General features: G+C 37.6%; 1 protein-coding gene across 4 annotated transcripts in view; it reads left to right on the top strand.

Annotated features, from left to right (window-relative positions):
* The window catches only part of SLC35F3 (solute carrier family 35 member F3), a 531,513-nt gene extending 517,594 nt beyond the window's left edge, over positions 1 to 13,919 (top strand). For all 4 annotated transcript variants that reach the window (XM_001368913.3, XM_007481599.3, XM_056816124.1 and 1 more), the window contains 3 exons: positions 5,697 to 5,889; positions 6,875 to 6,964; positions 12,371 to 13,919. In XM_001368913.3, the coding sequence (XP_001368950.1) occupies positions 5,697 to 5,889; positions 6,875 to 6,964; positions 12,371 to 12,606 (519 nt within the window). In that variant the 3' untranslated portion in view covers positions 12,607 to 13,919. The remainder of the gene's footprint in view (positions 1 to 5,696; positions 5,890 to 6,874; positions 6,965 to 12,370) is intronic.
* The last annotated feature ends 208 nt before the right edge of the window (positions 13,920 to 14,127 follow it).

Here is a 14,127-nt window from a genome sequence, read left to right as displayed (position 1 = left end):
ATTCTTCATAGGGAGTACAAAAAAACTGAATTTAAACCTCAGGTCTGCAGTTGTTACCTTATTGATTGTAAAAGTAAAAATTTAATTTGTTTAAATTTAATAATTATTAACTACGTGTCTTATAAGCAAAAGGCTAGGTTAGACACTACAGATAATAAGATGAAAATGATATTGGTCATGCTTTAAAGGAGAGACAAAACAGTCTAATTATAGTCTATTGGGGATTGGAGGATTCAATATCCACACAAATCCTGCCTCCCCCCCATAAAAGGAAAGCAACATAATATAAGAGAAAAGGAGAGGAGGCAGCAAAGTGGCCCAATGGATTGAGAGCCAGCACTAGAAAAAGGAGGACTTGGTCCAAATCTGGATTTTGATACTTCCTAGTTGGGTGACCATGAATAAGTCACTTAACCTCCATTGCCCAGCCCTTATACTCTTCTGATTTAGATCCAATACATAGTATTAATTCAAAGATGGAAATTAAGGGTTTTTTTTAACAAAAAGTATATGAGAGTTACAAAGGAGAATGTGATGGAGGAGAGTCCTTTTATCTGGGAAAGGGAAGAAATAGCAATTAGAGAAGGAATCACAGAAGTCATCTTCTCCTATTGGCTTCTCTGGCTTTCTTCAAGACTGCTCAAAATCCTACCTCCTGCAGGAATTATTTCCCAGTGTCCCCCTCTTCTCTCCAATAACTTCCCTCTGAGATTACTTTGCATCTTCTCTTTATGTAGCTTTGATATCCATAGTAATGTTTGCATGCCCTTCACTGTATCTCCGGTACTTAGCACAGTAAATAAGTACAGAGAAAGTTTGGGTTTTTTTTAAAAGCCTTTACCTTCTGTCTTGAAATCAATACTGTGTATCGATTCCAAGGTAGAAGAGTAGTCAAGGATAGGCAAGGGTGGTTAAGTGACTTGCCCAGGGTCACACAGCTAGGAAGTGTCTGAGGCCACATTTGAACCCAGGACCTCCTGTCTCTAGACATGGCTCTTAGTTGAACCAGTTAGCTGCCTTGAAAATAAATTCTTAGTGTTTGTTGATTGATTGATTAACCTTGCAGAAAGATTTCATTTCAACAGACATTTGATTCAACAAATACTATGTGAGTACCTGCCACATATGAGACACTGTGCTGAGTACTAGGAATATAATGGGGACAAAACAAAATAGCTCCTAAGGTCAAAAAGCTTACATTGGGGAGGGAGTGGCGGGGCAGAGGTAGAGGGAGGGAGCATACAAATTTTTTCAGTGTAATCTGAGGAACAAGAGAGGACTAAGACTCGGGAAGAATCAGGAAAGCCTTCACGGAGGAGTTGGTATTTGGGCTTAGCCTTGATCCTGAAAAGCAGAAATGAAGAGGGAGAGCATTAGAGCCAGGGGAGGCGAGCCTCGGTAAATGCATAATGGTATGAGATTGAATGTCAGGTGGAATGCATAGCTAGTCATCCAATTTGATTAGAATATAGAGTCTGAGAAGGAAACGAACAGAAAACAAAGCTAGTGCCAGACTGTAGACTCCCAGACATTATGCCGAAGCATTTGTGTTTCATCCTGGTGACCAAAGGAAACCGCCAAAGGTCTTAACTGGCAAGAGGACAGTGACCACCCCTGGACCTGAGATGTTTTGGCAGTTGTGTAGAGGAAGGAAAGAATGGAGATGGGGAGATCAGTTAGGAGTTTATTCCAAAACTCCATATGAGAGGTGATGAGGGGCTAAGCAAGAGTCGCAAGAAGGAGCAGGAAGAAGTCATCACAAGGGTAGGAGACAAAAGAGCCATGTCAGTGGAGTCAAGAAACGAAAGCATCTATCGGAAGAAAGGATAGTCGGCAATGGCAGAAGGGACAGAAAGATCATGCATGATAAGGTCAAATAGTGAGTTATCCGGTGGGTATCTGTGAGATCATTAGTAACAATGGATGGACTGCTTTCAGCTGAGTAGTAGTCAGAAACTAGATTACAAGGTGTTGTGAAGTGAGTCAGGTAGCTAAATGGCCTAATAGATAGAATACCGGGCCAAGAGTCAGGAAGACTCATCTTCACAAGTTTAAATCTGGCCCCAGATGGCTACTAGCTGTGTGACCCTGGACAAGTCACTTAGCCCTATTTGCCTCAGTTTCCTCAACTGTAAAATGAGATGGAAATGACAAACCATTTCAATACCTTTGCCAAGAAAATCCCAAAATGGTTTTCAAAGAGTTAGATAGGATTGAAATGACTAAACAAAAAGTGAAATTAGTGGGTTTTGAAGAAGGTAAATAAGTGAACATAGATGGTTCCTTCTAGGGGTTTGGCAATGAAAGAAATAACAAATATAAAAGGATAGTTTAGGGCAGTGATGGTGAACCTTTTAGAGATGGAGTGCCAGGCCCTGCCTCCACCCCCTAGACTGAGTGCTGGGCCTGTCCCCCTCAGAGATCATGTGCCATGTCCCCCCCCCACTTAGTACCAGGTGCACCCCTCCCCCTCCTTATCCCACACAGGGGAGGGAAAAAGCACTCCCATTGGGCTGCTGGGCAGAAGAGTGGGTGAAGTGAGGAATGTCCTTAGCAAGAGTAAAGAGGGGAAGGGAAGTGGCCTGAGTTCTCTGCTCCCCTCCAGGTTCTGCCATTTGTGAGCCACCCACCTTTCCCCCTGTGCACTCCCATTAGCTGTTGGGTAGAGGGGTAGGGGATGGGAAAAACGTCATCTGGCACAGCAGAGACAGGGAGGGGAGCAGCTCTGCCCAGTCCTTCTGCCTTTCTAGTAATGAGTTGTGGGGATGGGGAGGGGAAGGGTGGCAGCATGCCCATAGAGAGCACTCTGTGTGCCATCTTTGGCACCCATGCTATAGGTTTGCCATCACTGGTTTAGGGGAATAGCTAGATCAAGTAAAGGTTGTTTCATTTTATTAGGAAAGGATATAATTCATCATGTTTTAGGCAGCATAAAGAAACAAGTAAACAATCAGGAAAGTTCAAATATGAAAAATACAAAAGAATAAATAGGATGAGTTCCCAGAAGAGACAGGAAATGATTGGATCTTGGTCACAAATAGAGAAATTTGTCTTTTTTTTTTTAACCCTTACCTTCCATCTTGGAATCAATAGTGTTTATTGGTTCCAAGGCAGAAGAGTGGTAAGGGCTAGACAATGGGGGTTAAGTGACTTGCCCAGGGTCACACAGCTGGGAAGTGTCTGAGTTCAGATTTGAACCGAGGACCTCCTATCTCTAGGCCTGGCTCTCAATCTACTGAGCTACCCAGCTGCCCACAGAGAAATTTGTCTTGAGGAAGAGAGCTGCCTGTTTTTTTTTTAAACCCTTACCTTCTTTCTTAGAAGCAATACCGTCTATTGATTCCCAGGCAAGAGTGAGATAATAGTTTGGCAATAGGGGTTAAGTGACTTGCCCAGGGTCACACACCTAGGAAGTATCTGAGGTCAGATTGAAACCTAGGGCCTCCTATCTCTAGGCCTAGCTCTCAATCCTCTGGGTCATCCAGCTATGAACTGTGAACTAGCTCTTTGTTAAAGACTGAGGGGGGAGATGAAAAAATAACATGTTCTAGGGATGGGAACATACACAGAAATGGGAATGTGCAAGGTAAAATTTGAGGACAATAGTCCATTTTGACTGGAATGTAGAACTTGTGTAGGTAAATAACATGAAATGGATCTGAAAAGATTGGTTAGAGGCAAATTAGGGAGAATAAAGGAATTTGTATTTTATTCTCTTAGGAACAAGGAAACACTGACATTATTTGAGTCAAGGAGTAACAAAATCAGACTTATACACTGAGAATTTTATTTGTTCGATAGTTTGAAATATAGATTGGAGAGGGGGATGGACTCATCAGGTGGGCTTTGGGGCAGTTATCAAACTAGTTCCAGCAAGAAGTGATTAAAACATAAACTTGAGTTGTGATGATATAAGTGAAGAGAGGAGGAGGTAAATATGGGAGAAATTGTGAAGAATCAATGGAATTAGCAAATAATTGGATAGGGGTAGGGGATTAGGGAAAGAAAAAACAAATATCACTCTTAGTTTTCAAAGCTAAGTGACTAGCAGTGTGGTGAGAGGTCATCAACAGAAGTAAAGAAGTTGGAAGGATGTCTAGATGTCATTGATTGGTATATGAAATGATTAATAAATGCTTTTAAATTCATTCACTCATGGTGATGAGTTCAGTGTTATACATGTTGAGTTGAAGGTGCTAGTGAGACATTCACATGATGATGTCTAGCAGGTTGTTGGAGATCTGGGCCTGGATATCATTTCTTCCTTTTTCTTACCTCCATGTCCAATCACTCACACCCTCCAATACACACATACATTCCCTCCTCAAAATTCTCTAAAATTTAAACAGATTCTTCAGAATAACTAATAAGATGAAGAAAAATCAGAAAGCTTTTATTAATAAGCTAAATTCAATTTTCTCTATGTGTTAGTAAAAATCACAAAAACAGAGCACTGGGAAATGGAATCCATAATGAGGCTACAAATTTGGTTTTAGTCTTCAGTTTCTGCCCCCTCTCCAACCATTTCTTTGACAAGAATGGCCAAAAGGAGGCAAAATTCAAATGTGTAAATGTCACTTTCACTCCTGTCTCCTCCACACACACACAAGAGGCATAAAGAAGCAATGGGTGAGATAGCCTAAAAGGGCAACAGGATGAGAAAAAAGAAGCAAGAGCCCATACCCCCAAAGTAAGGATTCAAATTATCCTAGAATAATCAACACTATACTATTCCAAGGTGCTGTCCTGCTAGTAACCTAAATGATGGAGAGGGGTTGGGAAGAATGAACAGTTATAAGAGACGAGACCCACCATGCCTTTCTTCAAAATGCTACAAGGAGGCTCAATCCTAGGCAGGGGAGAAAGGGATGAGCTCTCAAAACCATGATCTAGAGATGATCTAGAGATAAATGGCACACCCTTGTGCTTTCTAGACAAAGGACTTTCCAGCCATGGCATTTGTTTTCAAGGTATGTTCCTTCTATAGGAGTTCCTTTGAAATAAAGGAGATATGATTGATTTATCATCTCTGTCAATTCTATCACCAATCAAGGTTGGCTCACTAAACCATGAAAAAATAACTCAGAAGGATTCTTCTTCTATAATTTCAAACACTGAAAACCACTTGTCCTTGAGAGCTATAATACACAGACACCAAGTCCATGAAGAATCATTTATGAAGAATTTATTATGTACCAAGCACTGTCCTAAGAGCTAGGCATACAAAGAAAAGCAAGAACATGGTTTTTGCCCTCAAGGAGCTCAGATTCTAATGGGGGAGACCATATAGAAACAACTATGCATATACAAATTAAATATAAAGTAGATGGATACTGATTTCTACAGGAAGGCACTGAGAGTGAGGAGACTAGGAAAAATCTCCTAAATAAAGTAGTATTTTAACTGAGTCTTGAAGAATACCCAGAGAAGCCAGTAGACAGAGGTAACATTGGCAGCAGAACTCTCCTATGATGTGGCTCTTCAGAGACCTAAATGAGTTCAAATACCATGAGTCAAGTCAAGTCCTCCAAAACATACTGTTATTAAAAAAACAAAAAGCCTAATGGAATGGCAAGCCTTTACCAGAGTGGTTAGTGCAGTCATCTTATACCAACTTCACAAAGGACTTTGCTCATCATAAATAAATGCTTATTTGAGAACAGTCATCTTTTACTCACCATGTTTTTGTCTTGCAGGTTTTGTTCAAACTTCTCCTTGGCAGTGCTAAATTTGGAGAAGCAGCACTATTTTTGTCCATATTGGGTGTATTCAATATTCTTTTCATCACCTGTATTCCTATCATTCTTTACTTCACCAAAGTGGAATACTGGAACTCTTTCGACGACATTCCATGGGGAAACCTTTGTGGATTCTCAGTTCTCTTATTGAGTAAGTGACTATGATCATATTGGATCTCATGAAAAGAATAACAGACAGTATAAATGCCATACAAAGAAGTCTTTTTAAATACTGTAGCCTCAGTAAGGGGGAAAAAATGCTCTTTATAGGTACCCTCACATCTCCCACAATGTTTCAGTAAAAATGTGATCAACAACAAGAAAAAGATAATCTTGAACTCTGATCTCCACCTATAGTCAAGCAGCCTAAAGCAGAGAACTCTCAAAATAAAATAGCCACTACAGCAATGTGAACTAATGTCCAACAATTAAACAATTCAAAGCCATTTCTACAACATGGATAATCAAGATGATTATCCTAGGTCCTACCACCCCTGAGGCCCACAATATGGTGAGTTGGAAATAACTCAGGCAGACACACTAGTGATGAACAATGTATATTTATCAGCTGGTGCTAAAATATAAAAATATTTGAGTCAACCTAATCTACATTGAAGCAAAGTGAATAAAACTACCCTTGAGACTACCCGTGTATGATTTATTTTCCCCTTCAAAGTTACCTTAATGATGGTTACAGGTTGGAATGTGATTATTTAACTGTTAAAGTGGAAGCAGTAGGTTAGGGAAAAGGAGAGAAGAAGGATTATAAGAAAAAAAGGATAAATATATCATTTGATTTGCCCTAAATTTTGTATCTTCCAGAAGTGGATGACAAAGACCTATTTGACATCTATAAGTAAATCCAGTCACTCATTCAGGAGGAAAAGAGCAACAGCAATAGCAGGGCAGGATAATTATATCCATAGAGACCCAAATGCCTGATATTCTCTGCCCTTATCCTATAGGCCAGAAGAAAAAGAGTAGGCCCAGCCTTCCCCCAACTCCCGTACTGTATTTGCCAATAAAGCTGATAGAAGGAAGCATCAACAAAATCTGGTCTCAGCATCATTGTCATCATTATTATCCAAAAGCCATCAGTCTGTGGAATTTGAATGGCTTCCTATTCTTTATTGCAGCATTCAATATTGTATTAAATTTTGGAATTGCTGTTACATATCCAACTTTGATGTCACTTGGAGTTGTACTAAGTGTGCCTGTGAATGCAGGTAAGATTACATTGTTTTCTATACAATTCTTCATTTTAAAAAATCTCTACTATATCTGCTAATAGACTGCGTCTTTTTCCCATTGAAGAGTAAGAAGATTTGGAGTTTTGTTAAATCTATGTTTATTGCACATTCAATATTTTAATCAGAAATGAACAATTTTCACTTTTCTGCTGTCACTTTGTTTGATTTCCCAAAGTAGGAATGAGAGTTAAAGCACCTGGCAACTGGAACACATTATTTTAGAGATTTCTAATAATAACTATGCTATGCAAACCAACAGTTAACGTCATCTACCTTTCTAAAATACAAGATTTGTGCATCAAAACTCAAATTTTTCATATTCCTGAAACGAGCATTTATATTTGAGTTTAAGTTCAATTCAATAAAAATGTATTAAGCACCTCATGTGTGCTAAGTCCAAGCAATACAAAGATAAAATATGGCAATGTCTGTGTTGAAGAAGGTTATATTCTACTAGAAGAGCTAGTAAGGACAATACCCAGAACTCTGAACCCAGAGTGAGGAAGGTTTGAATTCAGATCTGGCCTTAAACACTTACTAGCTGTGTGACCTTGGGTAAATTATTTAATCTTTTTCTGTCTCAGTTTCCTCTACTAAAATAGAGATACTACTACTTACCTTCCAAGGTGGTTATGATGACCAAATAGGCAGATAATTATAAAGTGTTTTTCATAGTGCCTAGTACATAAAAGGTGCTTAATAAATGCTTACTTCTTTCCCCTTCCCCTGATTCTTAAGATAAATGTGAAAAATATTATTCTGTTAAGGAGAAATTGAGACTCAGATAGGTCCATGATTAGTCCAAGATTACACAGCTAGTAAAAGGTAGAATCTAATCTCAAACTTTTCATTACTGGAGGAACTGGAGGAAACACCATGAATATTTTCTAAGTTCTCTAGGTAGATTGATGCTTTGGGGGTGGGGGTAGAAAATTAAATATATATATATGTATATATTTTATATATACACATATATATTTCCAACATGGCATATGAGCATGGTAGAGAGTTGATTAACAAACTGAAATATTTTTAAAGCCCTCTTTCCCATTGTTAAATGAACTCTAAATTTTAAAAAATGTATTAAGTACTACTTATTCTCCAGGCACTGTTATGGAGTTGGAGATGTGAAGCTGAAATAAGATCCTGTCTCTGTCTTCAAGGAGCCTACAATTTTCCATTCATTTTATTTACAATTTAATTCAAAAAAACAACAACAACATTTATTAAGTACATACTATATGCTAAGCACTGAGGTTCTAAAAGTCAGAAGAAAATAGTCCTTGCCCTAAAAACAGGTACATTCTCCTGGAGAGATATAGCATGTACACAGAGAAATAAACAGATGATTGCCTGAGCCACTTAAGAGGCTAAGGAACTTTCCTGAGAAGCATGTAAACATTATATATTATGTATCCAAGGAAAGACTTGAACCCAGGTCTTCCTGACTCTAAAGTGAGCTCTCTATCCACTATAACACACTGCTTCTTGATTCAAATGCCAACAGCTAATTGAATTTCCCCTTTGGGCCCAACTGGCTGCTATTTTTCCACCTGATTTGAAGGGGTTTTCCTGCCTTACCTCTGACTTCTCCGTATCACCTGGTCTCCTGTCTATTCCCAGTTTTAAGGGTCTGCAGAAAAGAAGGCTAACAAGATAAAGCAGATCACGTCAGCACTTGCATCAGAATAATTCTGGGATGAGTTTGTCCCCAAGTTCTCTTGGCATACTTACCCTCCCTGCCTCCCAGCAAAAGAAAGTCTTTCTTCTACCCAGGCAAGGCGCCTGGATCTTCTCAGTCAGCCCTGGAATTTCTCCAAATCCTAGGGATCATTAGAGGATTAATCTCCCTGAGGTTAGCAAGTTCTTATCCCACCAAATGCCTCATAAAACATGTCTGGAATTATATTCAAAACAACTCTTGGGAATCAGTATTTTGCCATGTTTTGTCCTATACAATTTCCAACCCCTCAAATATGTCTTCTTCATATAAAGCCTCCCATCTTGTTGGCTTTTCTGGAATGCCCAAATGTCGACTAATATCTCAGCTTTATATAACAGTTTTAAGTTTTATAAGGCATTTTCCTCCCCCAAACTATCTGCAATAGTTTGTACAATTTTTATCATCATCATTTTTCAGATGGATAACCTAAGGCTCAGGAAAGTTGTGATTGGCTCAAATAATTATTCAAGCAATAACATGGAGGAGGAATTGACAAGATTTAGAAAATGACTGGATATACGAAGTGAGGGAGTGGGAAAAGTTAAAGATAACTGAGGCTGAGAACCTGAGCAGTAAAGTGGATGTCTTTGCCCTCAACAAAATAAGGGAAGTTTGGAGGAGAGAGAGTTTGAGATAGGAAATAAAGTTCAGTCTTGGAAGATAGCTGGATTTAATTAGCTGATGGGAAAGGGAAGTCAGACACATAGGGGGAGAATAGTATCATTTTAGATAAGGAAGAAAAAGAATTCAAGAGGAAGAGAGATAAGTCAAGTAGAAGAACAATTAAATAAAGGCCATGACTGAATAGTTGGGAACCCTAGAAAATAGTTTGAGTTGAGTGGTAGCTTCAGAAGCCTGACTGAGGAGTGGAAAGTGAAGAAATAAATTAAAAGAACATAGCCTCTCTGGGAATTTGGACATGAAAGGAAAGAGATATATAGGAAAATAAGTTGAACTATGGCAGTCAAAAAAAGCAATTTTTGTCGTTTGAGGGTGATGTGGGCCCTGAGAAAGGAGCCAGTGAATAAGAGATTGAATATGAGAGAAAGGGAGCAAATTTACAGAGGAAATAAAAGGAGATGGAATCATAATAAGAAGTTAGGAAATTGGTTTTAGGAAGGGGAAGGACCACTTTGTCCTCAGAGCCTAGAGCAAAACCAGAGAGTATGAGAATTTCATAGAAACATTTTGAAATGTGGAATAAAGGGAACAGAGACTTCAGGATGGGTTAAGCTCTACTCTCTTGGGCAAATAGGATACAAAGGTTTCTGCTGAGATGATTTCAATATTCCTTTCTACATCTATATTCTTTGAATCATCTATGCATCATAGCCATAATAATATAGGAATAGGAAGGAATGTTGAGATCATCAAGTTCATGACTCAGTTTTACAGATGAGGAAAATGTAACCTGTCAGAGGAACAGTCCTGGCTCTCAAGAAGCTTCCATTCTAAAGGGGAAAGACAACGCATAAAAGGAAACTGAAAAGGCAGAAAGGATGATGTAGTGAAGGTTTCCATTATGGTAGAGAAATTCCAGTGAGTGGGAAACAGCCTGGAGAGGAATGAAGACATTGCTGGCTTGGCAGTCCTCCTTAAAACAGAGGTTCTGGGAAGAACCAGCCTATTAGAAGGGGAAATCTTAAGGGTAGAGGGCACTTTTATTATGAGGAACACAATTCTCTTACTTGAGGAAGAAAATTCCAGGCATGGGAAACAGTTAATATCATGTATAGGAAATACCAAGAAGGTCATTTTGGCTAGAATAGAGAATGTATAATAGGAAGATCCTAGAGAAGCATGGAGTCACCCTCTGAAATGACACAAAAGGGGAGAAGGGAGTAAAGATTTCAAAAGGTATTTAAGTGACTAGGAGTGGAATTTAGGAAACTTACCTACTGTGGCCTCACAAGTCATAGTAAAATAGGTGAGAGCTGCAGGAAGTAGGCAAAGGTTAAACGTTTGTGCAAAGTGGAAAATGTTTAGAATAGTTATGGGGGCACATTTGACAGGGAGTAAATGAGAGCTGCTCAAGTAAGAGAATTGTGAAGTAACAAATAATAATAATAATAATAAATAACATATAGTTCTTACTGTATGCCAAGCACTATACTAAGCACTTCATAATTATTATCTCATTTGACCTCACAACACCCCTGGGAAGTAGGTGCTATTATTATGCCCATTTTATAGATGAGGAAACTGAATCAGGGAGAGATCAAGTGACTTGCCCAAGGTCACAAAGTTAGACTAGTATATTTCTAATATCATGTGGAATAATAAATACTCTCAATTAATTTGGGGGTGAGGTGAACTGTATACCCTAGAAATTTAATCATTGGCTTGTTAAAAAAAATGTGCACCTTAGATAGGCTATTAAATCGTATTTCTCACTTTGGACTACTTACCTTCAATGTGAACTGTATTCCTTGTGATTTTCAATAAAGTTAACTGATAAAAATGACATGTAATATATTAGAATTAACCAATGCACTAAGACCAAAAATGAACCTGTTTTATTTATTTTTAAAGAGGACTTTTCAAAATCTCTTCCAAGTCTTAAAAAATTGTTATTAAAAACTGAATTAATTAAATCCAAGCTTCCTAGGCCTTGCTTCTTTTCCAAATAAATAACTACTTTGACTTAGATTGAGATATTCTTTTTTGTGAGTAATATTATGAACACATAAATGTAAGGGCTTATGACAAAAGAAAGTTTGCTGTTTATTGTCCAGCAGTGATTGTCTTAATGCACTCTAAGAAAATATCTATTTAAAAAAGTTCTCTAAGGAAGTGGTTCTCTAAGTGCAGTGCTCTAAGTATCCCCAAGATCTTTTTGAGAGTCCATGAGATCAAATTATTTTCATAATTAAACTAAGACATTATTTACCTGTTAAAATACTCTTCCCTTTTCCAACTACCTATTTGTATGAGACTGGATTTTCTTCGTATACTTCACCAAAAATAATATATCACAATGTATTGAATATAGAAGCAGATATGAGAATACAACCATCTTCTAATAAGCTAAATAAATAAATGTTTACTATTTATTATATATTACTATATATTTATTATATAAGTCATTATATTTATTGTATTTGTTATATATTTATCATATATTATATATAATTAGTAAAAATATACAAAACAATGCAATTCTTCTCTAATATTTCTTTCAGAAAAAGCTGTTTTTCATTAAAAATGTTATTTACGTTTATGTGTAACAGGTTTTATTGTTTTCAGTGGATTAATAAATATTTTAAATGCATCCCTTTAATTTCTAATATAGTAAATATAAAATTGTTTCCAATGGATTAATAAATATTTTAAATGAATCTGTTTCATTTCCAATATGGGAAACATCACTGGGCATAACCCACATAAACTAAAGTTGTCTGGGGTACTCAATAAATTTTATGACTATAAGGAACTGAGACTGGAATGTTTGAAAACCCCTGATCTACAGTATTGAACTTCTGGTCAATGTTAATTAAGTCAAAGGAGGGCATGGGCTTAAAAGATAAGAATCCTCTACCATCATAACTCACCACCTTTTCCCTACTAAACGGGAAAGAAAGGTTAAAAACCCTCCTCCATACACTGTCTTTGTCGCTCCTATTACTTTGTAACTAACTGTAGTTCACTGTTTTGCGCAGTGGTAGATCACTACACAAGCAATATTGTCTTCAATGGCGTTCGGGTCATCGCTATCATCATCATCGGCCTGGGCTTTCTCCTCCTGTTATTACCGGAAGAGTGGGACGTCTGGTTGATCAAACTGCTCATGCGCCTGAAAGTGAGGAAGAAGGAGGAGACGGCTGAAGGCAATGGAGACATTGGCTCTGGACTTCAGACCAAAAGCAGAAGGACCCGCCCATCCTTTGCGCGCTAATGGCGCTCCCTCAGAGGTAGTGGTAACAGACGTCTTAATCAAGTTTCAAAGGTCTTAACTCGCAAAGGGACGCGCATGTCCGATGTGGTGTACATAAGTGTACAGTTTTGGTATTTTACAGTAAGTCACCCGGTATTTATGGGCATGTCCAATTTGCTTGCACTTTTTTCACATCAGACCTTTCACTTAAGAATACCACTTGCATACGGAGGATAAAAAGAAAGAAAAACAACCTCTCAGCTCTTTTTAAATGAATGTAACATTAAAATAATCATTGCATCGATTGTTTGGGAGGCAGATTTTTCAGGACAAGCCCAGGCAACTGGTTTTCACAACAAGCCGGGACAGCCATTTTGAATCTTAGCAACTGAATATATAACATTACACACTGTGACTTTTTTTTAAGCTAGACTAAGTCATACTTTGTTTTATACCAGAGCTCTACTCTTAATTTTATGGAGTTTCAATGAACCAAAAGAAAATTGAAGGTTTATTTTGGTTGGAATATAGGGTAAGGGGAAGAGAAAATAGAAAGAATTAAAGTGTTGGGCAATCTGCTGTGACTGACCTGGAAAGAGAAATCTGTTAAAGAGAGAGAGGCTCTGCATGAGGGAAATTGTGAAAGGAAAATATCAGAGCCCCAGTTGGTCTTTTTTCTGCATGTGTCCATTTAAGATCATGCAAGAGAAATTACAGTGCCTTCTAAAGAATTTTCATCTTTACCTTTGTGCAGCGAGGTGACATTATAAGTCACCAGCACCATCTTATAATGTAGATGTAGGGATCTTTAAAAACAAATTCTATTATAAATACATATATAAATATTTAAAAAAACCACAAAGCTGATGAAGTTATATATGTAAATATATAAATATAAGAACACAGTTTGTGATGTATAATATGATTTAAAAAAAGGTAGACTAAGCGAAAATGAATGTCTGGTTGCTTCGACTTCATGGTCAGATCTTTTAAAAATGATTTACAGAAAATGTAAACCTTTTTATGAAACTTTTAAGCAACAGGCTGTTACTTATGTAATCTAGGTCTACCAGAAAATTCTATCTGTGATAGATCTGTAAAGAGGAAAAGGGGTGGGGTTATAGTTTACTATTTTTGAAGTTTACATTGTTACATATGAAATGGAAACATTATTTTGAAATGTTGTCATAACCCAATGGTGCATTCTGTAACCATGGAGTTCTTTGTTTCATGGGAAAAGGGGCATTCATGAATTGAACTTTTTAGCAAATTAATATTCTCCAAATCCATTACCTGTTTGGTTAAACAGATGAATAAAAGAAAAATTGGACAAAGTTAGTGACCCATTCTTTTTATTCGTCATTCCATTTGTAAAGTTTCTTTTTTTGTGTGATCTGAGCTTAAAATTTTTCTTAACTCCCTCTCATAATTTCATCTACGTACATACATACATAAACATGTGCAGGTATACACACACACACACACACACATCCCTACCATTCAGAACTCTCCCTTCATTTCACATACATTAGAGATCAAAAA

Source organism: Monodelphis domestica, chromosome 2, assembly GCF_027887165.1.
Source record: "Monodelphis domestica isolate mMonDom1 chromosome 2, mMonDom1.pri, whole genome shotgun sequence".
NCBI classification, from domain to species: Eukaryota; Metazoa; Chordata; class Mammalia; order Didelphimorphia; family Didelphidae; genus Monodelphis; species Monodelphis domestica.
The sequence above is the reverse complement of the archived record's forward strand: the minus strand, read 5'-3'. Positions and strand labels throughout refer to the sequence as shown.